The following is a 27,057-nucleotide window of genomic DNA, read 5'->3' as shown; positions in this document are numbered from 1 at the left end:
CAAAAACAATATTGTAACAATGTCCCAGCCTTCATATTCATCATGGATCACCTTTTCCTATTTACGAAAATAAAGAGAACCTTAAAGAGTAGTCATTTTACAAGCATATGAGAAATTGCTGAAATAGCTAAAGGCTATCCTTAAAATTCGAGTTTTATGTATCTAAAGGAGAAAACATTAATATATATATAAATGAAAAAAAAATTCCCGTTATTTTTTGAACACGCCTCGTATATATCTAACATAGGCTCAATAAAAAATTATCGTATTATATTCGGTAATTCGATAACTTCTTCGATAATCAAGTAGACGGTCAAACTAAAAATTTTACCGGACGATAACTGCAGAAGTTTGGAAGAGGCGAGATCTAAGCAAAAGTTTCTTGGATCTCACTTTTTGCATACTCACGAATTATCGGATATAGAAGTGAAAAACCTCTGCAGATTTGTGGTAGATTCTAGACGATTCTTAAATTTAAGTGAGGGGGTACATTTTTAGGCATCACAAAGCACTGCCCTCAATAGTCTATGTGTGTTTTCTCCTGTGTGGAACAGCCAGAGAACCTAACCTAACCTAATCTAAATAGACGGATTAATATGATTCAAATATTCTGAGATAGCGTGTCGAATACCGTTGTTATTATTCGATTCTATCGATATTATGATAAGACTATTTTATAATTTGAAAACGAATAGAACAATAGCTAGCGAATGAGGAGTACATAATACCCTTAGAACAATATTAACACAATGGTCCAATAGACTTCTCTACTGAAGCATACACTTCTTCTTGTGAATCGTTTAAGTTCTCCACTTTAAATATATTTGTCTGTCATATTGACAAATATAAACTCACGCAATCTCTTACGCACTGCCTGAAAGTATTTATAAACCTTTCTACGCAACATAACCTTTTTTAGCTAATAATAGTTTCTTTTTTTTAACCATTCTTTCGGTTCAATTCACTTGAGATGCGTTGAAAATCGATTATTTCTGTTATAATACTTCCTTAACATATCAGCCATATTCCACAATTCCACCTGCTTTACGCGTCCCTTCCTTCCAAGTCAATGCGTCGAATAAATATACAGTGGTGGGCGTTGAAATAAGGACAGTAGAAAGAATTTGTGAACATTGGCAGATAATTTTGGAATAATTTAGTACGTGTAGTTGGGAGTTTGAATAAATAATTTTAGAAACTAAAGTTGGGATTTTTTTGCCTCGGTGCTCGTATAAGAAATTTAATCCCATTTTGGGAGATATTCCATTGAAAGAACTTCCAACTTTGTTGTCAATATATTTCATCATCTGATCTTACAATTAAAAAAAAGAAACGAAGCAGTCTTCCATGCAGCCCAAATTATATTTAACCTGTCTCTTTTATGTTATTTTCGTACCCATTGTTATAAAAAGGAAACCCAATATTTTTTATGCTCCTTTCATACTGTCTTTTTGTTCTCGTTCCATCTCCAGGTTGTTCACTTTTTTGGGCTAAATTATATTCTAACCACCAATTTATTTACCTGCGGCGACATGGTCCCTGCAGAGACAGAGACTTGGCAAGTTCATACACACACACATATGCATAACTGCTACCATATATAGATATGTTTGAGGTGTTGTGTGCGCTCTGCATGTCGTTGCCATTGAAAATAAACATCGAACAGGTGATGGTATACCGCCTCACACCTGCAACGAGTTCTAAAAGCATCAGATTTTATGCGTTTATTTATCTGCTGTGATTTTTTTCATTTCTCCTTTCAATCTTCATTCGCGTCGTTTAGATCTTTGAACATACACACTCTATAGTCAGTCTTTGTGTCAGTTGCACGTTCATATGTACTACGAGTGTACCTTCATGTCTGTCATGCATTGTGCATACATGTGAAGATTGTCTATTGTCTTGTTTGCTTCGATTTTCGCTTCAAATGCCTCGAAATTTTCAGTAGCAGAAGTAGATAGTGACAAATTTTGAATTTACTTGTCGGTTAATTGAGTTTGGGAAGTTTCTTTGTGGATTTAAGATCTAGTGCTGATAAGAGGGATTATTTGTGTAGCTAAAAATCATTTGATTGTGCTGGGTAATTATAGATTATCGTAAAATAAGAGTTGTTCCAAACTTTTAATATAAATTACGTGATATGAGGATAATATAATCAATAGTTTATGATATCATGCCATCTACAATTTATAGTTTATAAATCTCTAGTATAATGAATCAGTTAAGGTGCACACCTAGTGTAATGGCCTTAAAAAGGTGATTTTTGGGAATTTTTATTAAAAAAACTACTTTATCAATTATTTCAAAATTTTAAGAATATATTTATACATGTTTCAACAGTGAATTTTTTGAAAAAAAAAATTAAATATTTTTTAAGTTATAGGCGATCTCCAACGGCGCGAAAAAAAAGGTCCTTCACTGCTGCAGTGATTCCGGCCTTCTACGTGGATGAAATCTAAAAAAAAAATTCTCCTTAAACTAGATAATATTGTCTGACCTACGATAAAAAAATCAAAAATTGACAATATGGCGGCTTTAAAAAAAAAAATAGCCGAATTTTACCCAAAATTTTGGTCGTTTTTGGCCTGCCAAAATTCGATTTTTTGATCAGATCAAAAATCGATAGGTCATTGTATGGAGAACTATATAAAGAACATGTAAAAAAAAACTCGATAGTGATCGGATCATTTGTTTTTGAGTAATCACTGCAGCAAATTCGGAAAATGATGTTTCGAGAAAAACGTGTTTAAAGATAAAATGATCGTATTCACTGTTACCGAGCGGCTGCTCTTTAAATGGCTATAACTCAAAAACTATTTGAGATATCGATTTGAAATTTTAATATGTTATTTTTAAAGGTGTAATCTACCGAAATATGAACATAACAAAATTGTTTTTTTTGAAACATGAAGTATGGGTATGTTTCCACCCACACCTTAGAAACCATTTTAATATTCTTTGCTGCCATCTAGTTAAATTTCAAACTTCTTATATTATTATAATGGACTGGTGTTCGGTTCCGTTCGATCTCAGCTCCATCTTACTAGTGCTACGCTAATTTTGGTAGCAATGCATTGAAAAGTTCAATTATTTTGGCCTCATAAGGTTCATTGATATTTTGGTTGGAAAATAATTGATGACTAGTAAGTCCATTGAGACCTAAAAACACGAAGTGAAAAAATATGTTTGATGGAAAGCGGACTTGATATTGGATGATCGGCGATTTAACATAGGTGAATATATCAGTCGAATCGGAAAAATATTTGCAGATCTGATCTATATGATTATACCGTGGAACAATACTTCTATACTTTGGAGAATAAATATAATAAGAAACTTGCTTTTATAGGGTCTTCACAAAATAACGGTAAAGAACCGATCTTTAATGATCTCTTTATTTTTGGAAATAGGAAAAAAAAAATCACACAGAGTCATGTCTGGCGAATATAGAGGCTAAAGCATCGTTACCGTACTGTTTCTGGGTAAGAATTCACCTACAAGCAATGAAGTGTAAGCTTTTAACAAACGAAAATCCCTCATAAAAACACGTCTAGTCTTAGTCGCTGTTACATAAATTGTATTAAGCAATGAATATAGCTGAAAAGTTGGTCGTAAGTCAGGGTCATGCATATCAACAATATAACAAGTAAGGAAGGGCTAAGTTCGGGTGTAGCCGAACATTTTATACTCTCGAAATTTATTTATTTAACTTTATTTATATTATATAATACACAATTTGACCCTCATATACGCCATATATATTGTATAAAGTCCATTGAAAGTTGGAAACCATAATATTAGGTTAGAAGCACCGAGGTCCTCATGTTCGATATATGGGGCCTTGAAAACCTATTGTCCGATTTCGGTGATTTTTAGAATGGGGCTGCCATACTATAAACATAGTATTTGTGCAAAGTTCTGCACCGATATGTTCACTAGTGCTTACTTTATATATTGTAATGTAAGCACTGTGTATTGTCAGATCGTCTTCAAAGTTCTGGTATATAGGAAGTAGGCGTGGTTGTGAACCGATTTTGCCTATTTTCACAACATATCATTGGGATGTAAGGAAATACATGGGTTTTTGACCCATAAGTGGGCGACGCCACGCCCATTATCCATTTTGTAAAAAAAATCCGAGTGCAGATTCCATCTGCCATTTCTTATGTTAAATTTAGTGTTTCTGACTTTTTTCGTTAGTGAGTTAACCCATTTTTAGTAATTTTCAACCTAAACTTTGTATGGGAGGTGGGCGTGGTTATTTTCTGATTTCAACTATTTTCATGGGGTGTGGTGGGGTACGTAAGAGAATCGACTGCAGAAGGTTTGGTTTATATAGCTCAATTGGTTTGCGAGATATGTACAAAAAACCTAGAGGGCGGGGCCACGCCCACTTCCCCAAAAAAATTACATCCAAATATGCCCTTTCATAGTGCGATCCTTAATATAAAATTTTACTTCCATAGCTTTATTTATGGCTTAGTTATGGCACTTTATGTATTTTCGGTTTTCGAAATTTTGTGGGCGTGGCAGTGGTCCGATTTTGCTCAAGCAACCTTCCTATGATGCTAAGAAATAAGTGTGCCAAGTTTCATCAAGATATCTTAATTTTTACTCAAGTTACAGCTTGCACAGACGGACGGACGGCCATTCGGATTTGAACTCCACTCTTCACCCTGATCACTTTGGTATATATAATATTGAGAGTTCAAATTTAAAATTCGTACTTTCAAATATTGAAAAATAATAAAAATTTATGGACCTCCTTAATGTGGCCGCAAAAAACTTCGAAATACATATTTTTAATGTTTCCTTCGAGCTTTGGTTTTTGTATCTGCTGCATATTCCTCATGCACGCATGCACACACAAACACTCTACTTTAAGCACATGCGAACTGTTGCATAATGCAACGCTACTTCATTTGAAATTTCACATTTTCGCAAAAGTTTTGCGCTTCATCTGCATTTTAATGTGTGGTCCCAACTTGCAGCATGCAACACATGTTGCCGCCACTAAATGTGTGAGTATATGTACTGCAGTGGCTACATGTGGCCTTCTACATACTCCTTCTGCTAGCGCCAAGCGAAATGTGAAAATTTACATCAAGCAAAATCTAGTTGAACTTTCACTGACTGCTTTTCGCAGTGTATGCACGCTTGCACTTTCACTCCAGCAAGCTTTCTACTTCTACTTCTTGCTGCTTGCTGCTTGACGTGCAGGTAAAGTGTCAGTTCGTGGCATCTCTGATGCGGAAATCTCTCAAGAGCAAAATATGTCTTAAAAATAAAAGCTACATAGATACCATTATGTATGAGGAACTTAAGATTTTGAAAGATGCGCATATGCTTTTCTTTGCGATCATGTCTAAAACATGAAGAGCAGCGATGTTGTGAAGCGTTAAACGCGAAAGTTCTGTCAAAAAATTTGTTGTGTAATTTTGCTTTGATCCTGGAAAATGGCGTGTTATTACAGTATTTGTTTAGAAGGAGAAATTATTATGCTGCAGAAGTATGCTGAGAGGTACGTTTATGAAGAAGAATCTAATTAAAATCGTAAAAAATTATATTCGAGAAATGTTCAAACTTTCAGTTAATTATGGCGCAGAAAATATATAATAAAACTCGAAACTCAGTTCCGTTTGAAATCTCGAAATTGTCAATATATTTTACCATTCTACAAGGTTGTTTGTGTTCAGAAAAACTACAGATTTCGTTCCTAGCTTTCACAGTTATAATTATTTCTTTTGGAGCCATACTCTTGCTATCTCTTTTGGTGCCTCAAAGTTTGTATAAGAACTCTTCTAAGTTTATATGTACATATAAATATATAGTTTATGGTAAAGGATGTTATCTTAATTATCTTAATTATTAATATTGATAATTATACCATTGATATGATGGGCTAAGTATGATATCTTCACAGGTTATGAATCAGGGATTTATTTACAAATTCCTGTCGATGTGATGATAGAAAAATCGTGCCCAAAAACGTTGGCTGCAAAGTGCTTTATATTTAATAACTCCTTTTTATACCCTGAACAGGGTATATTAAGTGTGTCACGAAGTTTGTAACACCCAGAAGGAAGCGTCGGAGGCCCTATAAAGTATATATATAAATGATCAGTATGTTGAACTGAGTCGATTTAGCCATGTCCGTCTGTCTGTCCGTCCGTCCGTCCGTCCGTCTGTCTGTATATATACGAACTAGTCCTTCAGTTTTAAAGATATCGTTTTGAAATTTTGCAGATGTTATTTTCTCTTCAAGAAGCTGCTTATTTGTCGGAACTGCCGATATCGGACCACTATATCATATAGCTGCCATACAAACTGAACGATCAGAATCAAGGGCTTGTATGGAAAACTTCCGCATTTTACTACATATCTTCACGAAATTTGGTGTGAGTTACTGCTCATAGAAATAATTTAATCTCCGAAAAAATTGTTCAGATCGGTTCACTATAGCATATAGCTGCCATACAAACTGAACGATCGGAATCAATGGCTTGTATGGGAAACTTCCGCATTTGACGTGGTATCTTCACGAAATTTGACATGGATTACTGCTTAAGGTAATAATATAATCTCCGAAGAAATTGTTCAGATCGGTTAACTATAAAACCTTAATGTTTCTAGCAAACAACCCGGCTAAAAAGAATTAGAAAAATGTTTTATTTTTTTACTCACTTTTTCTTACGTCTTTAGATTTGCTTAAACACATAGTTACTAAAAGAAATGCACCTGTGAAGGGTATATTAGCTTCGGTACAGCCGAAGTTGACGTTTTTTCTTGTTTTTTCATATTTTCGAGTATAATGGAAACGAATTCAAAGCTTCGATAGGACCGGACAAAACTTTTTAGAGATTGAGATCGATTTCAAATTAGTTTTATTAATAAAAGATCATATTTGATAAACAAGACTTCTCGGTCCAAAACATCCAAATTGGTTTATTCACCGAGAATCAGTTTAGATACATAAATAGCAAGTAGCCATATTTAATTTAGGTTAATGATAAGACGGGCCGATTTCAAAAACTCTTCTACCATTGTAAAGCTACATTCAATCCGAGTAACATAGGCTATATTATATTATATTACTACAATCTTAACTTTTTGGAAATAGTTCTCAGGCGAGGGTATCAAAAAGACTCCGTAATGGAGAATCTTAATCTGAGAGAGTAACGAGTAACGAGCGTTCGCAGCTGCTTGCTGAACAAAATTTCAAAACCTCCCAAGTATGCGCTTGAGAGTCGAGTACGGAGCGTGTGCAGCGGCTTGAAGAACAAAATATTAGAAATATACAAGGTCGCACTAGGGAGCCGAACTCTGAACGTTCCCAACGCCTGCATAATCAGAGAGAAAGACAACGGAGATCAAAGACTAGAGGTCGTAATCAAGTTTTAGCTCAGTACAAAAAAAATATAATTTCATGTTAGAATTTTCCTCATTTTACTTTTTTGAAATGACCCCACGCAAGAAACGGCAAAGTACATACATATGTATGGGAGAGTAACAAGTGTAACAACTTATAACTTTTGAAATGTTTGTTTAAGCCCGTGCGAAGCCGGAGTGGTCGACTAGAATTGTCCTAAGAGTCTTGACTGTCACTTGGTTTTTTATAGATGCTATGTGTATGATTTCTAGGCTAATCACAAGCCAGATAATATCAGGACTACTGATCAACCGCACCATTATAATTATCATCTGCTCTAAAATTTATTCAAAAATACTAAACAGTGATGAAAAAAATTATTTTTATATAGTAAAACCTATACACAAGGCAACCCCTTCATACTTATCAATTATCTAATGCATTATGCTGAATATTTTATCAGTTTATGTTATTTACTTATGTATGAATGTATTCTATTTCCAGAGAATACGACTTTGTTTCATACTAGATAGGTTTGTAATTGTAATTGCTACTACTACAGCTTTTAAGATAAAACTAATTTGTTCAATAATCACACGGTAGTCGCAGCCGAATCTATAATTGTGGCAATCATATTCCAACGGAAGTTCAGCGATGGCGCACTACGGCAATAAAACCGCGGATAAAGCAAGTAACACGGAATATGGAAATTCATACTATAAAACAAGTGAGAGTGAGAGTAAAATTAAAAGTGAACAAATAGTAATCGGTAATGAAAACGCAGGAAAGCTGGGAACTACAAATCGGTGTCAATATTTTAAGAAGTAAAAAACAAAAATAAAAAGTAGAAAAAAAAACAATAAAAATTAATAACCAATTTTCCGTAGAATTCTACGCTTTTTAACCATCACTGCAGTAATATTGACCACGGTTTATGTATCTGCAAAGGCCTCGAAGCGTTACATTAACAATTGGGTGCAAACCGTTATCGAACGCACCGATGTGCATATTGGTGAAATACCGTTTCCCGCTGTATCCATTTGCCCACTAATCGGCATCAATTGGACACACATACCTCATATGAAAATACAGTTATTGGGCAATAATTACAGTGCAGTAATTGAAGAGCAGTTCGATCAGCAACTTCGTAAACTAATCTATGCACAACAAATGGGAGATTTTGAAAAGAATGGAAGAGACTCCTTAAATGGTAGTGTGTCTCATGCAGATGGTATACAATTATCTAATGATGATGGATATGCTTGGAAATCTGAGACTTCTAACTACACATGGAATGATTTACAACAAATGCTTGTCTATAATTGCGGAAAGTTCTTCAAGAAATGTTTTTGGCGTAGCGTCGAGTTGCCTTGTTGTGAAATTTTCCGATTCACTCCGATTTATAGAGGTTATTGCTTCTCTTTCAATATGCTTCACAATGAGGTAATTATTGTGTTGAATAATGTAAAATTAGTCTCTGATTTAAGCCCGATTTTTCCAAAGAAGAAAAAGGAATCCAATGAAAGCTCTCTCAGAACCTCTTTTGGTACTGGTACTGGTAATGGTTTGCGGGTATATGTTCACAAGATGAAAATGGATAAATTGACGGTGAGTGACTGTTATTGTATTTATTAATTTCATAGTAAGGGTTGTGGATCGTAGACTGAAGGGTTTAACGAACACGAATGACAGATAAACTTTTACTAACTTAGTATTAGAGATTATTCAGAGTGCATATATTTTATACAAATCAAGGAGTATTTCAAGTCTTTTCACTCAAAAATTGATCTGGCTAATATATCTGATTTTAACTATGAACTCTTAAAATCTTAAATTTATTACTCAGATCGTCGTCCACGAACCCAGTGTTGAGCCAGATACCCAAGCTAAATTCCTTGATGGTCAACGTACAGTAATCATGGTCAATCCAATACGTTTTACATCCGATCCTGAAATAGCCACGATACATCCAACATTGCGACGCTGTTATTTTACTGTAAGTTAGTACAGAAAACTCTACTTTAGATCTCTAAATTATACTCTCCTCGTAGAGTGAAATGCAAAAGATGAACCTAACAGAGAGCGCTTGCAGACGCAAATGTCGCCTGAAATATGTGCTCAACAAGTGTAATTGTAGCTTAGAAACAGAAACTATTCTGCAGAGCGTCACTAATGAAGTCAATATTACAACCGAATTTTGTAGTCTTGCAAATGTGGGCTGCTTAAATGATTTGGAAGATTACATTAACTTTTATGAGAGCAAAAATCATTATGAGGAAGCTTTATACCGAAGCGGTTTGAATTGTTGCTGCTATCACAACTGTGATTACGTGCAATATGACGCATCGGTTTATGGAGCAGATTCTTCGGTGTAAACTTTATTTAAAAATATGAGTTGAAATATGTTTCATATTAGCTTTCATTTGCAGTGAGGATCTCAGCGCGAATTTTACTGAGCTTCAAGTGTATTATCAACATTCGACTTTCTTTTCCTATCGCTCTACATTGGTTGCCACTTGGGTGGATTTGCTCGGTGAGTAAGAAATCTTATAAATGATTTTTACAAAATTAAATAGAAACTTATTTTTCATAAATTTTTGTTAAATATAGTTTCTTATGGCGGCATAGCTGGACTGTTTCTGGGCATTTCTGCCATGAGCTTAATCGAGTGTTTTAAACAGTCATGTGGTCGTTGGAAACGGCGTATTATTGACTTATATATTTATTTAAAGCATATTATTCATTCATTGTCATACTAAAATATTATAATAGCAGCAATAATTTATTGTTTGTAAAATATTTGTTATTAAACATTCTGTAAGTACCCATATTGAGTGCATACTGCTAAAATGACGTCAGCATAATCAGTACTGGTATGTTAAGTAAGCTGATATGTTAATTATTTCAGTGTTTACAGATTTACTGTATTTACATATATAATACACATAGAACATAATTTCAGGCAAAATATATAATAATTATTGTAGGATTTAGATAACATAAATGCACTACAAGCCTAATCAGATAACTGAAATATAATTACTCTTTGTGGAAGTCGATATTAATCACTTCAATTACTGTTACATTATTTATATACATACCCTCATACATCTTCCAACATATCGAAAAGCTATTATTAATAATCTCATTTGATAGACTTTTTTTCTGTTTCTACAAAAATTTAACTGATAAAATAGAGCAAATCGGTGTTAATATTAACCTAATAAATATGAAACATTAAACATCTCTTAAAGCGTCGTTAGATATTTAGTCGAACCCTTCCCCCGACACCAGATTATTTTACATATAATATAGCTATAAATTGTATGCCGTAATTGATTAACCTTTGAATAACAGAAATGCGATCGTGTTTTAAATTTTCCTGCCACGCAAATACCAAGGGGACTTAATGGGTAAAGGTGTTGAAAAAATAAAGTATTTAATTTGACAGTCAACTATTTGATATCAATTTTATTATTTTGATTCAATATGTGGAGTTTGTTAAAATGTACTTGATATGTTATGTTATGCTATGTTATGTTATGCAATGTATTTTATCTTAAGTTTTATTATATTTTATTATGATATGTTATATTATGTTATGCTATATTGTACAGCAAAAATCAATTATGAATCAGTTATGTTAAGTTATGTTATGTTATGTTACGTTATATGTTATGTTAAGTCATGCTTTATATATTGAACTATTCGGTTCGGTTTGTTTAGTTATTTTTGTTATCTTATGTTAAGTTAAATCTTTTAAGTTAAGATAAGTTATGTTACGTTACGTTAGGTTATGTTTTATGATAAGTTATGCTTTTTTTCTATTGAACTGTTCTTTTATACTCTCGCAACAAAGTTGCTAAGAGAGTAAAATAGTTTTGTTCACTTAACGGTTGTTTGTAACACATAAAACTAATCAAGGTTATATGTACATATATTATATATACCAAATTGATCAGGGCGACGAGTAGATTTGAGATCCGGTCTGTCCTTTCTGTGCAAGCTATAAATTGAGTAAACATTGAGATGTATTGATGAAATATGAAGACCTTAGTGCTTCTAATAAATTGTTTACCGAAAATATAGGTACACGTATTTCTTGGCACCACAAGAAGGTTGCTTTCGAAGATGGGATTCAATAAGATGGATTCAATAAGCAAAAGCACCAGAAACCTTAAATTTCATAATAAAGATGGTATAGAAAAGCTGCACTCAAAATGGTATACAAAATTTTAAATGGGCGTGGCTCCGCCCACTTATGGGACAAAAACCAATATCTCAAAAAACGACTCGACTAATTACAAATATGGTTCGTAATATTTTCATAGCATCTTAATGATAGTTGTGAAAATATGGCAAATCGGTTCACAACCACGCCTACTTCCCATTTATCGAAGTCGATCTGAATCGTTTACTTTACAATATATGTTTAAAGTAAGCACTGGTGAAGATATCGGAACAGAACTTTGCACAAATACTGTATTTATAGTGTGGCATCGCCCTTATAAAAATCGTCGAAATCGAACCATAATTTTTCAAGGCCTCATATATCGAAAATAAGGACCTTAGTGCTGCTAATAAAATTTTTACCGAAAATATAGATAAGTCTCTCAGATATTTTAAAGAACTTCAGAGGGAAGATTTTTCTTTTAATAATATGTCTCCGTGCCAAAAATGGGTGAAATCGTGTCATAACTTCCACTAGCACCCATATGTCTAATATTATTAGACTTTACCATATATGTATATGCCGAATATGTGGGCCAAATTGTGTATTATATAATATAAATAAAATTAAATAAATAAATTGCGAGTTTTCAATTGTGCATATATGTATATTATTTTTACCTTTTTGTGCCATTAATTGTTAGAATTTTAACATTTATTTTATTTTTTTATCCACAAATCGTTTACCAAATTAAAGAGCTTCAACCTTCTAACTACATTTAAGCCATACAAAAGCATATCAAATGAATAAATTTATTATAAAGGCAAACAATTTTATTTTTATTTTTATTTTTGCTGTCTGTTGGTTTCATTGCTTGTTGTTGTTGTTGCTTTATATTTTACTAAAACTTACTCACAATAATGATCATGCTTACGAGCACTTATGCTTGAATAGTAGTGGCTTGTGGTCAACCATTGCAAAATATTTTGATTGCGAACAATTCCCAAAGAAATGAGAATGTACAAACATATATACAATTATGTATGTATATGAATACATATATACAAACATATACGAGTAAAGAAGCGAAGTTGTATATATGTGTAAAGTGATTTGCATGAGTTGTATAAAAGTTGCTGCAGTTGCTGTCAGTGCAGCCACTATGAGCACTGGTCAAGCATTGGTTATACACAGAAATATAGCACAAACTTTAAACTGAGTGTGTATTCGGATGTATACATATTTATTTATATGTATACCAGCACATATCAGTGCATTTATTTCATCACATTTATCTGTTTTTACAATATTTGCTTTACCACAGGCACTTGACTTGCCATGCAGCCGGTGCTTCAGTAGCTTGAATAATAAATGTTGTTTGTGGATTACAGTTACTGCTGCATAAATATTGCATTTTCTACAATTTCGCAAATACACAAGGTTGCATTAAAATATTTCAATTTGATTTTGGAAGTTTGCCTGCAATTCTAGGGAATGAATACTTGCAGTAAATGCCAGATATGTATTTGTATGCAGCGAAAACTGACCTTAACTTAACATATTCTGACAGATGAGCATTCACAAAACATTTCACTTACGTGCGCACTGTGTCTAATTCAATGAACATTAAGCAACTAAGGACTCTTTATACGAATGAATAGTTTTTGATAGCAATTCTAGCAGTTAATGCAAATTGAAAGTTATTTATTATATTTGTTTATTATATAATCACTGACCAGAAACCACATTAATCAGTTTATAATTGCAATTTAAATTATTTGAGTAAATTTCATATGATATTATAATCTCCAACTTCAATGTCGCAAATGCACTTTTGGTGTGTGATTATTATTTTCCAAAAATCGCTTGCGCTTCCTCGATACATTTTTATGATTTAAATTGGCAACTTTTGTGCTGCCATCCAATGAGAAATTGACGCCAGTGAAAATATAGCCGCGTTCACGCAGATACGTATAAAGCCCAATGGTGAAGTAGTAGAGGAGCTCAACGCCACTCATCAGTGAGGCGCCCAAAAAGAGGCCAATGATGCCACCAAAGTTAGCTGGTGAAAGACATACAAAATGGTATATACAATAGTTGTAGAGAAGAAACAGAACGAAAGCTAAAATGGTACGTTTAATTCGATATTGAATGGGAAACAATATTGAAACCAAATTGAAAGTGTGCATAAATGCGAGTAAAAAATATGTTGAAATAACCAACCAATGAAAGTGGCAAATTGGAAGTGTCAAAGAACAAACAAAAATCGCTTGGGAAATTGAAAAGTGCTTAAAAGTGTTGGAAAAATCAGAAAATCATACAGAAGAAAATACGGAAAAAAGTGACAAAGTAAATCTCATCTAACTCCAAGCGTTTAAATCGCAAAGTGAAAAAGTTTCATTTTTTGTTGTGAGCTGTTTTTCTCACTCACCTAGCAGCTCGACGAAAGTGTAACGGATGCGTGTGCTATATCTCATCATGTAGGTGGAGGAGTAGTGCACATCCAGGTGTACTTGTTTCACCTCATCTGTGGCGTTGATCCTGAGAGTGATATGGAGTAGAAGGATTGTGGGTAGTTAATAAATAGAAGATTTGTCGAAGATATAAGTATATAATGCTGAGAGTTAAAAAAAATGCTAAAATAAAAGGCCAGCTAAGATAGGCTTTTGAGTAAAAAAATAAAATTTTATAAAAATCAATTTTTTAAATAAAAATTTGTTTCATCGGAAATCCCATATCTCACAAATTAATCGAACAATTTTTATATTATATTATTATAGAAATCGTACTATCTCCACGCTAGTTCCCGTATTAACTTCATTACATTATTTCACTTTATAATAGACAATTCAAATATTAATTAATATATCGGAATAATATTTTTCACAAATCGTGTCTTCAATATCTAGAACCTGTCATTTTCTTCTTGTTGAAATTTAGCCTTAACTTTTTAAGTTCCAGATAGCGAATTTGAGAACCTTTGTAGATATGGCTTTCAATATACCGGAAAATCGACCATTTTATCAGATATCTTTAGCTCCCATTACCTAATATAAGGATTTTCAAAAAACTGGTTGGCTTTACACCCTACATGGTGTGTTCAAAAAATAACGGGACCTTTTTTTTTTAATTTATTCGTCCACATTTGCTTTCAAAATAGTACCCATTCGATATTATGCACTTATTCCAGCGATTTCTCGTATGCTTGTAAAACGTTGGCACTTTAAGGTTATCTTTATTTTTGGAAATGGGACACGGGTTGTCGAATATGGAGGCTGGGGAATGGTTACAGAATTGTTTTTGGTTAAAAATACACGAACAAGCAAAGAAGTATGAATACAGCTGAAAATATTATCGTACTTCAGGAATATGTTGGATATCAACATAAAGATTTTGACTATTCTCCCGTAGACTTTTTTCGATCATTTCTTCAATTTTATGAAGATACTTTATACAAATTTAGACCAGGTTTCAAATTGTGACCCTCATTTTGTATATACTAATGTGGGACAGATACATATATGTAAATAATTCAAATTTATATTTTACAACTTTTATAAGCATTCCTAAAATAAATAAAAAAATTTAAACTCACTCTTCTAACGGCACACTTATGTAATTGGTGACATATATCAGCTGATTGCAGCTATTCAAACAGTTACAAATCATAGTGTTATTGGACACCTCCTCAATATACTCGCTCTCCGATATGTGATTGTCGGATTTGAAAACTTCTGCAAATGGGAAAGTCGATAAAAAAGAAGAAAAAGAATGGAGTGAAGTCGAAGAAGTGCAATTCACAACGGTGCATTACTCAAATATGAACGCATAAAAGTGCTGTGCTACACATTAACACACTAAAGTTACCTCTATATTCATAGAGACACTTGAAATCCTTTGCTGTACATGCCGTTATATTATCTAAACGATGATTGGAATGCAAGAAAAACAGTAAAAATGTGAGAAGAAAAATTGAAAAGTTAGCAATTCCTCGAATACACCCATGTTCTTTCAATTGAACAGTTGCAAAGCGTAACACATTCACATACGCATGTACCCTGTAGGAAATTTTCTGAACACATTCGATCTTAGGAGATTTACGTCACAAAAGCTTTGATGCTCTCCGCTATAGGAGTAACTGAAGATTTAAGAAAATCCAATGTTTGATATTTTTTACAAGTATATACCAGATCTAATATTAATAGAAACATAAAAAATCTACCGGGCGAAATATCTAGTATAAATTCCACTTTTTCCTACAGGGTATGTACATTCACATATATTGGAGGTGTGTCGCATGTGTAAGCACTCACCACTTTCATGCTGTGGAAAGAACAATTTCAAATTGCATTTGCATAGCTTGAAAACATATTCCTGATGACAGCGTGTAAAACAGTTACCACGTCGATATTCCAAGCCTGGGATTTTCTTGTATAGAGGATGTAGATTTTCATCCTACGTAGATAGTTCCACAAAGACGCATTTTTGAATATATGATTGCAGACATGAATACAGGAACTATGTAGTAGTGTAGTGAATGTGTGATTAATTTAGTGCACTTACTTGAAACAAGCAGCGTCGTTCTTCTGGTGTTACCGCACGTGTTCGCTCGTCGGTTAAGGTGAATTGTGGCACCACAGGTAATTTCGTGTATGTATTATGCATGATAAAGCGTGGGTCACTGTGCCATTGTTCCGGCTGTTTTACCATAACCTGTAAATGAGTTGAGAAGTAAGTGAGGGATTAATCGTGTGAAAGCAAAACTGCAAGAAAATAACGGTGCGAAAAGGAATTTGGAGTCCTTAAAGAGTAGACCCCGACACCGAATGTGGCCACCTTGTAGAAATTAAGGTCAACAGCTAATATCGTAATGATTAAATAGTCGGGCTAAAGTACTACAAGACCGAACAAAGTGTTGCGTAAGAAAACATAAAGTAACTAACTCACATAGATTCCATTTGAGGGACGAACGTTTGGCGGTTCCTTGCTTTCGTCGAGATTTATGATAACATCCAAACCAGATAATTCGGTAATCTTCGAATTGTGATACGGATAATAGCGGTCCTTAAGCTTTAAAACGTACGAAATATGCTTCACCTCTTTTACAACACATTTTGATAGAAAGATTCACCTGTCGCTCGCGCCTTTCATCTGTTATAACCGAATTGAAGACAAAGCAAAACCCATACTCCGTACGTTCCATCGAAAAGAGATCACAGCAATTATATGCGTTGCGCCGCCAACGACAGGGTTGTACGAACAACTCATCGCATGTGAAACTGACATAGCGCATGACCTCCATTATGTCCACATCGTCCAGCAGTGACAGATTCATATCCAGCTTATACAGCGGACGCAACTGGAAGAAATTGCCAAAGCTGAAATCACCCATTATGGCGAAGAAACGGCGAAATGTCCGCACAGCTTCGTCGCTGGCATTCCGTGCAAGAAATACTTCATGGGCTTCCATAAGTTTTGGCCAATTGATGCGGTTGCGTGGACATATGCCAATAGCCGGGAATGGTTTAGTGAAGATGGGCGACACGGAGTCCTCGACAATCGTGTGTATGCGCTGCGAATAGTACAAATCGGCCAAATCATTGTAGACGTACAAACAGCTGCAGGTGGTGGCGATGAGCAGCAGCAGCCAGATGACGCTGTGACAATGTGAAGAGCAGGCACACATATAAAATCAGCGTAGTTTTACAATTCAAACTATGATTTTTGCTTTTTTGGCTTTGAACAACTCACCGTTCGAAGTAGTGACGTTTGGGGTCGGTCAGATAGCGCACGCCATGCACGGAGGCGATGTCGCAGTAGCCCTTGCAATATGGCAGCACTACTTGGCATAACGTCGGCCTCTTTGTCGGCCTTGCCTTTGCGGCCGTCTGATTGAAGATGAGCAATTCATTGCGTGGCTTCGACGCGGGATATGTGAGCTCATGCAAATATGCGTAAGTCATGACCACAATCGAATAGCTGCCGAACTATACATACAGACGATTTTCGGAAATCTGTTGAGCACTTTAATGAAGTTTGCGGTTTTAATAGCACCAAGAGCAGGGAAAAACCACAGTTATGTAAGCTAAGGTGGGTTGGTATGAGGCAGTGTTTACCAAAAACAAATATAAGAAAGCAATAAAGGTCGTCAGAAATATCTTCCATCAATACAATGTGTCTTAGTGCGTCTTGATTTATTAAAAATCAGACTGGAGATATCACTGTTTGCTCTTATTTATTTACCTTGTGTCATTGCTTACATTAATCACTTCATTGGTCATCAATGGCATCCTAATAGTTCCTATTTCATTTCATTCTAACCATAAAAGTACACAATCGATCTTAAACCTCAGGTGAAAACACCACCAAGCTGGTCGAAAAAGTTAATAAACCGAATGCATTAAATAATGATACGAGGGTAGCTGGATAAGTTCGAAGTATGACGCTAAGAAGAGTCACTCAAGCGATAAAATGTGTGTGTCAGTATAAAAAATGTACCTCAAATTTCTAACTTCTGTCTTACTAACTTCTTTGTTCCATCAAAGCAAAGATTCCTAGGTGAGAGTTTGAAATATACCTTCTTCAGATCAATATTTAGATCGAGGCAAAGGTCTGACTCCAGATAATCTGACATAGATAGAACAGAACTTCATGTTTCTAGATTTTGAAAGTGGTTACTTTGAAAGCAATAGGAAGTCTGAAGATATTTTTATTTAAAACTAAATATAATATATATATATATATATGTGAAATATATGAAAAGTGATTCAATTATACACACACCCTCGTGGCATTGAGAATGAAAAATAAATGTTCAGTTAAGTGAAGCGTTTGTCAGTATTACAATGTAAATACAGAAGGTCGAAGTGGCTGGCCTGACTTCTTCACCCCACGAAACATTTTGGCCACGCGACCAGAGTTGACACTTTATACTCAAGAAGCAATTAAGACTGCCCTACGAATTTTCTGCCGCGAAATAGGCTTCATCGCCTCGTGTTTTTGGATTTTCCTTTTGTTTGGGTTACTCTTTAATGAAGCTTTGTCATTATTTACACCCGCTTGTGCCAACAAATGGTTGAAGGGAAATTTTTATATATATTAATTCCTTTCGTCTGACAAGTTTATTTAAGTAAGAATACGGTACTTATGTATGTACGTCGTGGGAATCAAGAGCAGGAGTGTATTTTGAACTATATATATAGCAATCCGTAGCGTTGACCGCCATTCGCTGACTGTCATCGCCTTCGGTCAATTGCTCAAACGCGAACAGGTTAATTTAACACAAAGCCGATTGAACCTTTCGCCGGGTCCGGCGGGTTCATCAAATGCCAACTGCCAATTGCGCCAACACGAACTTTGACTTTGCTTTGTAGCCACCAAAGTGTGATTGCTCCGTGAGCGTTGACGAGTGCGTGCCAAGGAGAGTGGTGTGAGATACTAAGATAAACAATATGCCTTGCTTACACATTCATTAGCAGCACCAAAAGGACGGGCAGTTGGGTAAATACACTTGGTATATACTCGGGTAAGGGTTGTTCTTAATATTATTCGAAGGAAACTTAATATAAAGCTAAGCTTAAATACTTTACTGCAGAAGTGTTGTTCCTAAATTGATTTTAGGTGCTGATAGTTAGACGTCTATAGTCTTTATTGAGCCGTGGTTAATTTTGAAAATAACTCTAGAGCGACTCCAGTCTCTAACCAAAATGATTGGGTTATTCAGTTCTGACTTTATCTTTAGATATATTCAATGAGACTTGAACCTCAATGAGTTTATGAAAATGAACTATCAAGAACCCTAAGAAATATCGGATCATAATTTGGACAATTTTTCTTTAATTATTCTCTCTTCTTATGACTTTTGGACATACCATATATTGGAAACTCCCACGCTGTCAATCCACTCGCCACTTCAGTAAGACGGAGCTGGACCCAAGTTGTGTTTAATTAGTTGGTGTACTTTATTTTTACAGACGCAGCGCGGCAGGATGTCGCTGCGTAAGACTTTCGCTTTAAAGCTTTTAAGATTTCAAAAGAATAGCTCTTATGTGTCATTGCCCATTAAAGGCATCAATGGAAGTTCAAAGTAATTGATTGGGATAAATGGCCAAGTAATAGAGATATTGAGGCTGGCGGGTTTGATTGAAATGAACATGCATTGATTGGACGAGACTTTCAAGTATGACAAGGGTGCAATTACATTTAAGCACTAAACTAGCTTCGGGGTAGTTAAAGCGTTAAAATTGACTGGAAATAATGTTTATTTGGATTGTATTTAATATAAGTGAAAACATTAAGTTTTATCGTTAAAGTCGCCTGTTTTTTGATGAAGGACCTCAGTTGGGTTAGAGAACACATTTAAAGAATTAGAAAATCTGAAGATTCTGTTGCTTTAGTATATAATTTCTTCATTTCTTCACCTAACTTGTGAAATCATTAAAATATTATTTTCTACCTGTTTGACAGACTATCCCCCATCTACTCGTATTCTTTCCATGCATTATCTAAAAATACTTGTAGAATGTCTGAGTGGAAATCGCATTGTTGTCGAAAATAAATCGTTGAGTTCATAAAAAACGCGATTTATTCAATTTATTTGTCAGTTGTGAGTGCGCAAATATGCACAATACGCTCATTTGCTCTTGCAAACGATCTGATGATAGGCAGTTTAATGGGCGTTTCACGCAAAGCCGTGCTAAAATATGCAAGTATATATGTGTTAGCCGACACGGCAGAGTAGTAAATCATGTTAACACGCTATACGCTGACATTGGCAAATTACCTCGACGCCTTCGTGGGTCGTCCAACTGACACCTTTGGCACCTCGCACTGAAGTGATGCGCCTACGAGAGCACGAAAATGTACAAGTAAATGCATATATTAGCATATGCACATACACATACAGATATACTAGAGACATATACTCGTATATATTATGTAAGTGCCCAGACACCTGAGCCAATTTAATAGCAATCGACATAATTTATTTACTTGAATTCATTTATACGCATATTTAAATGTACAAATATTTATATTAGCATCAGACTTATACATTTATATACCGATGTATGTTTGTATTAATATTTATTTGTGTCTGTGCGTATTAAAAAAATGTTATAAATTCGTTGCCTGTGTATTATCATTTGAGTGCGAAGAAATATTTGCAGCTCGTTGCCATTTGATTTGCATTTTCCGCATAAACATTCATCATTGTCAGACGTGAAAAATTTCCGTTAAGTATTGGAGTGTGTGTAGGTTTGTCGCTCTGTTGTTGGCCGTAAAAATCTGTAGTTATTTCATGCATTTGATTTAAATATGCCATAGCAGGTGATAAAAATAATAATGTGAAGCGAAAATATATTTAAATATCCTATGTTTTTTTTCCAAGACTTTATATATAAACATATCTATGGTAGGTTTTCATCGTAAAGCAGTTTTATAAAGAAAAAATTCACTTCTTTTGAAATTACATCTGAGAAGTTTTAAATTTGCTTAAAACTGTAAACTATCAAATTCACCACAAATTATAATTTTTAGTTTTTATTTGAAAAGTGAAACGAGTTTTAACACTGAATATACTTTTGATAAGAAATAATTAAATATCTTAACAAAAGGGAGTTTACAACTACTAATAATCTACATCTAGTCCGATAAATTAGGTTATGTTACGTAATGCGCCTTACAGCTGTCATTTAAAGGTTTGTCTGTTGATTACGGGCAGTTTTTAATTCAAAATTTTACTCAATATTTTGAGATGCATTAGCATTTATTTTATTGAGACAACTCCCACACGAACCAATATGTAGTTTATAAAGTCAAGGACATGTTTGTTGTTTTTGTGGACAAAGTGTGTGTGGTTGAAGACCAATTTTCGACATTGTAAAAGCCAAATCTGGTATTTTGTGAAATATGAAATGTATTTTCTATTTACAATGTTTTTACATATTCTTCAAGATAGCCCATTACCAAGCAATTAAATTTTCTGCCAATATTCTTTTTAATAGGTATCGAACTTTTAGTAGATTTCGAACACAACCTTTCAACATTTCATCTACATGGTATATTTGGTTGGAAAATATCGCCTTTTTGTCTTTTGAATTTCGCGGCTATGTATAAAGCGCTACAGAGGTCGTATCTGGCAATACCATACATCTTTGAAAGGTCTTGATATAACCTACCAAACGACGCTATGCATGATTAGTTTGGAGCTTGCGGCGTTCAACGGTTATAGACGTGTAAGCATGGAGTTCACTAACGCCGAAATTTGTGCTATTTTAAAGTTTTCCTTCGTTAAAGGTAAATCCGCGAGGAAGATCTGTGACGACGAATACCGATCAAATCAATGAAAACATCGAGTTAGATCGACATGTGGCATCTCGTGTTGAAACGGAACGAACTCGACCCATTTTTGAAGCGGATGGTGACTGACGACGAAAAATGGATCACATACAACAATATCAAGCGAAAACGGTCGTGGTCGAAGGCCGGTAAATCGTCCCAAACAGTGGCCAAGTCGGGATTGACGGCCAGGAAAGTTTTGCTGTGTGTTTGGTGGAATTGGAAGGGTATCCTCCACTTAGAGCTGCTCCCATATGGACAGATACTTAATTCTACAATCTACTGCGAACAACTGGACCGCTTGAAGCAGGCGATCGACCAGAAGCGTCCAGAATTGGCCAACAAGAAGGGACAACGCCAGACCACACACTTCTTTGAAGACTCGTCAGAAGCTACGGGAGCTCGGATGGGAGATTTTATCGCATCCTCCATATAGTCTGGACATAGCGCCAAATGATTACCACCTGTTCCTGTCCATGGCGAACACCCTTGGTGCTGTAAAGTGGTGACTTCTACGAGTGGGGTATTATGAAGTTGTCGTCTAGATGGAAATAGATTATCGAACGAAACTTAATGTTACTCATACGCCATGTCGTATATTGAATTTAAGGGGTCATCCCATGTAGCGGCCGGTTTTTTAGTGATTTTTTTTTTATTTTTCGACAGTATGAATATACATTTTAAGCTAAAAATATTGTGTAGAACATGAGTTACAAAGTTCTGAACACCCCCTCCTCAAAAAAATGGACTCGCACTTCCTCCACGATACCTGCTGATTGGCTTATCGGAAACGGAAAAAGTTAGTGGCGTTTTAATCTGTAAGCTTAAATGCATGGAACGCTCTACGACCAAGTGAGTATACCAAAAATTGGATTTTAAGCATATCAATAAATAAGAAGCTAAAAATTACTCCAAGTACAAGGATTATCGGGTTTTTATCGATTTAAGTAGACAAGCGTTTAATGGTCTCTAACGTGTAGTAAAGATATACAAATGTGAAATATGTTCTCCACAATATGTTCCAAATTTATTCGAATCGATGACAGATAAATTACTGGGACAGTTAGAGAAACGCATGCATGCTTTTTGAACTGTTTATCGAAATATTTGTGTCTAATATTATTAAATATTGAGATGTAAAAGTTTTGTGTGTGTTTTAGCCTGTCAACAAAAGATTTGAAAAGTACGCGCTACAATGCCAAAGTACTTGGTTGTTACAACTAAAAGTTTGCCAAAAGAAGAGAAAAACAACAAAAAACAGAAATTTATTAAAACTTTCTTCATTTTTATGCTTCACATTTCAAAACACTTTTTTATGCGACAGTTAAAACTATGCGAGCGAACTTTAATTTTTTCCATTGCGTTGCTGTTGCTACTGCTGCTTCACTAACTGCCAGCGCTAACTGCCAACTGTCAGCTGTCAACTGCCAGGTGACGTTACGACAAACTCCCACCAACACGCTGCCAACAATACTAGCTGGCAAGAGTGGCAGTGGCGTGAATGGAACGCCAGTTAATGAAAAACTGTGGGACAGAGCGACGTTTAAGTTTGAAATGTCACCCTTTTTTGTTGCTTTAATAACCAAATTTCAGTGTCATAAAAAAGTTGCGCATAAATGTTATTCGGTTTTAATGGCGCTTGACTTAGAGTTAGACAAGTCGGTTTGGTTGAGTGCCATCACTTAGGTAGGCATCTATGCGCTTTTAGTGTGATTTCACATTCACATTCAGCAGTGTGTCATGCAATTTGATCGTTTAAGTGGTAGCAACATAAATTCAGTTGAATGTGGCATGCAGAAAGTTTATCGAGCGCTCAAATGTGACTCATACGTCATGTTGTACATTGTACTCGGGGTGTAAGTGTGAAGAAGTCATGAAAATGTGTGATTGATTGTAAGTTTAACTCGCTCGTTCGCGGTTGATTGAAGTAACCGATTGATAGCTAGTTTGCGGCATATTTGAATGCGTTGCACTTTGGTTTCACTGAAGCATTTGCGGTCTAATGCATATACTATATATAAAATATAGTGGTAATATTATCTACAACAGAAAGATAATTTTCATAGGGTGTTGATCGAAAATAAAGTACTAAATATAAATATACATTTCGTTTGTTAATAATCATGAATATTTTTTTTTAGTATTGTTGGTGTTTGAGATAATATGATATGGCTTTAGGAATATAATATGAAATTATATATTTCCTTTGTACAGAGAATTATTGCTGAAATCATGTGAACTTTTTGAAGCCATTGAACTCTTCTAAAAGAAATTGCTTATGATGAACAAATAACACTACATTTCCACCTTAGCAGCAAGTGCCCTTTGGTCATCACAATAATTTGCATCATAACTTGTCTCATCTTGCGAACAAGGCTTCCTATATACTAACTAGTCTTGTGCTGATTTTGGTAATATCTCTCGCCAGTGAAAGTTGTATGGTAAATCTGTCGAAGCTTTTTAGGAGTTCACCACAAAATCAATCCAAGCTGAAAGTGAGCATAATTTAAACACCTTGAATCCTTTATAATATTATTTTCAATGTAAAGCTCTGATTTAATGTATAGTTAATTTTATTTTGAGAATATTCACTATTTTAAACCGCGGTTAAATGGAGAGTCAATATTGCTCACGAAAACATATTTTTATAAGCTCGATGATTTCGAGATTACTTGAAACTGAAGGTTGAATGGTCTACTTCGACTTGTGCCATCAATTTTAAATTGATACGATAGTAAAATCATAAAAAAATGGATACAGAACCGAACTAAAATGCATACCAAGATACGTTAGCGTACTAATATTATCATAAGAAGGGAAGATATAGGAAAGAATTTCATTAAGAAATTTGAGAAAATAAGACAAAGAAAGTATTATTTGAAATAAATGGACTCCAGAAGCCTCCAATTTCTATTCAAATAATAAAATATAAGTTTTTCGTTGTTTAGAGGTCATATCACCCTCTTAGTGCAGTTATAGGTTAGGTTAGGTTAAACTGGTAGGCCAATACGCCACACATAGACCTATTTAGGTCCTTTGCGATACCAGATGGAGTGCCGTCACGTTGTCCACGAGGAGTAGTCATCCTTTAGGATGCCTGCGTTTGACGCGAATTTTAAAAGCATTTGTGGCTTCACTTCCGATACCTCTTCCAGATTCTCATATTGTGAGGCCCCCAAAGTAGCGAAGTCGCTGCCTTGACAATGCAGGGCAGGCGCACAGAAGATACTTCCTTGTTTCTATTGCACCTTTCTCTTGACATTTCCTGCAGTTATCTCGATCGTGCAGTTATAAGAAACGCAAAAATATATTTCTTAAGGAGTTATACGCGGTTAAAATTTGAAAAAAAAAAATTTTTTTTTGGTTTTGTTTTTTCGAATTGTATGTAAATGAAATTTTAAAATCAAACTGAAAAATTTTTGTACAGATATAGCTCAATTTGTAAGGTAAAGTTAGAGTGCTGAAGTAGCCTCGGCACTCATTTAAAACGTATTTATTTCAAAACTGTATTTTCAAATTCGGTGAGTACGATCTCTCTGAACGGATCGGTCTCAAATTTTAACTGCATCTTCTTTGATATATTTCTAAGCTATTGAACACTGGATATTTTGAAAAATTTATTACAAATGTTTATTAAAAATTTAACGCCAAAATTTCAGATACAATTAAATAAAAAAATTAAGTTTTTATTATACCTTCGTTCAATATCTGCAGTAATCTATAGTTTAAAACAAGTTATCTTTTTTATTCAGGTAATCCAAATCTCTAAAATGGTTCTTACAGATAAGCGTTTTTTTTTTTTTTGGCGTCCGTTTGGGTTATAATCTGTAGAGGCTGTGCAATATTTTTACATGATCGACGCACTCTTTTGTTTTTAAAAGTAGATTTATTGCAGCATTTGAATTACTATCACTTATAATTAATAAATTAAAGCTGTTTCTATAAAAAAAAATTATAAAAAAAAACTTGTTTAGGCTACCTACATACATATATTGTTTAATCATTAATTTAATAAAAACTCATAAAAAGCAATTTCATTTAGCAAAACAAATATTTACATATATGCAAAAAATCATAGTAAGTTGCACAAAACTATCCCTCATTGCTAGTCAACTCCTTCCTGGAAACAAGAAGGAAACAAAAATGAAGCAGAAGTGTCGGCAGGTGAAGCTGCTGTTCGTACTCCTGTAACTTTGTGTAAGAAAAATGCTCTTCTGCTCATGCTTTAAATGTGAAAAAAAGCGCATTTTCTTCTTACACAGTTTTACATTTTTGCTGATTCTCATTTTTTTGTTGTACATACTTCTTAAATTACGCATTTCGCTGCTGTCACACTTCTACAGCAAGCACCGAAGTTAAAGGACAAAGTTTTACAACAACAAAGATAAGTACTAGATGCGTGAAGAGGATACACGTATGTGGGTGTTTATACACAGACCTTCACTGACTGCTACTCTACATTCTACAGTGCCTTCAAATTTTTGCTTCGCACGCTCTTCTATCTTGTTATTGACTTTTTGACAACTTCAAAGCAATGAAAAGACAACAAAAATGTGCGGAGTATAACAACCAAACGCACATACTTTTAAACGTATTTATAAAGCAATTTTTCCAGTGCAAAACTCATCAACTTGTGATTATGCTGGCAGCGGTGCACGCGTTTTACGCATCTGTCAGATTGAATCACCCACCTGGTGCTGACGCTTATCAAGCCAATTTCGATTCTGAGTCTTACTTGCTGTTGTTGTTTTGTGTATTTTTTCTTGTTGTTGCTCGTGGTGGCATGCGTGCGCTCTACGACAACGCTGTTTGCTATTTCATCAATTGCCAATGCGAAAGCCAATAGGTTATTAAAAGGCCAAATTGTCGGCTGTGTAGCAATGCTTTGACGCTGGTGTGTACGCTGCTAAGCCGATCAATAACGCTGTAATGGTTGCGGTGGTTGTTGGCAAATATATTTCTGTTGTTGTTGTTTTCAAGTTTTTGTTGTTATTGCTATTCGCATTATCACACTTGTACTGGTGTCAAAATTGTTGTTGTTGTGACAGTCGCAAGGGAGCGTATCTCATTACAACACACATGACACCACGGCGTATACGCAACTTATCACAAATCATATAAGGTGTGAGTGTCTAGCAAACATGCTTCTATGCCGGTTTTCCCCAGTTATTTCAAACAC

The 27,057-nt window shown here is 34.8% G+C and overlaps 2 protein-coding genes across 5 annotated transcripts in view; one reads left to right on the top strand and one right to left on the bottom strand.

The window, feature by feature from the left end:
• Positions 1-27,057, bottom strand: part of LOC105209215 (pickpocket protein 19) — a 210,694-nt gene that overhangs the window by 4,391 nt on the left and 179,246 nt on the right. For 3 of the 4 annotated variants that reach the window (XM_054225392.1, XM_054225393.1, XM_054225394.1), the window contains 8 exons: positions 17,292-17,625; positions 16,672-17,197; positions 16,488-16,610; positions 16,104-16,253; positions 15,854-15,995; positions 15,408-15,461; positions 15,136-15,274; positions 11,720-14,081 (listed from right to left, as the gene is read on the bottom strand). In XM_054225392.1, the coding sequence (XP_054081367.1) occupies positions 13,964-14,081; positions 15,136-15,274; positions 15,408-15,461; positions 15,854-15,995; positions 16,104-16,253; positions 16,488-16,610; positions 16,672-17,197; positions 17,292-17,503 (1,464 nt within the window). In that variant the 5' untranslated portion in view covers positions 17,504-17,625 and the 3' untranslated portion in view covers positions 11,720-13,963. Of the gene's footprint in view, positions 1-11,719; positions 14,082-15,135; positions 15,275-15,407; positions 15,462-15,853; positions 15,996-16,103; positions 16,254-16,487; positions 16,611-16,671; positions 17,198-17,291; positions 17,626-27,057 lie in introns of those variants that run through there. The other variant, XM_054225395.1, reaches the window with a different exon arrangement.
• LOC105209214 (pickpocket protein 19) lies at positions 7,886-10,901 on the top strand. The gene is made up of 6 exons (XM_054225391.1): positions 7,886-8,193; positions 8,257-8,977; positions 9,216-9,365; positions 9,421-9,740; positions 9,799-9,902; positions 9,980-10,901. The coding sequence occupies exons 1-6, from the start codon at positions 8,024-8,026 to the stop codon at positions 10,126-10,128; spliced, it is 1,614 nt and encodes a 537-aa protein (XP_054081366.1). The 5' UTR covers positions 7,886-8,023; the 3' UTR covers positions 10,129-10,901.

Source organism: Zeugodacus cucurbitae, chromosome 2 (assembly GCF_028554725.1).
Source record: "Zeugodacus cucurbitae isolate PBARC_wt_2022May chromosome 2, idZeuCucr1.2, whole genome shotgun sequence".
NCBI lineage: Eukaryota > Metazoa > Arthropoda > Insecta > Diptera > Tephritidae > Zeugodacus > Zeugodacus cucurbitae.
Note: the sequence above shows the minus strand (reverse complement) of the source record. Positions and strands in the feature narration are given on the sequence as shown.

Bases quoted from the DNA above. Each gene is read 5' to 3' on its own strand.
- LOC105209214 (XM_054225391.1), top strand. From the start codon at position 8,024: ATGGCGCACTACGGCAATAAAACCGCGGATAAAGCAAGTAACACGGAA. The intron at 8,194-8,256 runs GTAAAAAACAAA...AATTTTCCGTAG, and splicing joins CGGTGTCAATATTTTAAGAA to AATTCTACGCTTTTTAACCA. The intron at 9,741-9,798 runs GTAAACTTTATT...TTTCATTTGCAG, and splicing joins TATGGAGCAGATTCTTCGGT to TGAGGATCTCAGCGCGAATT.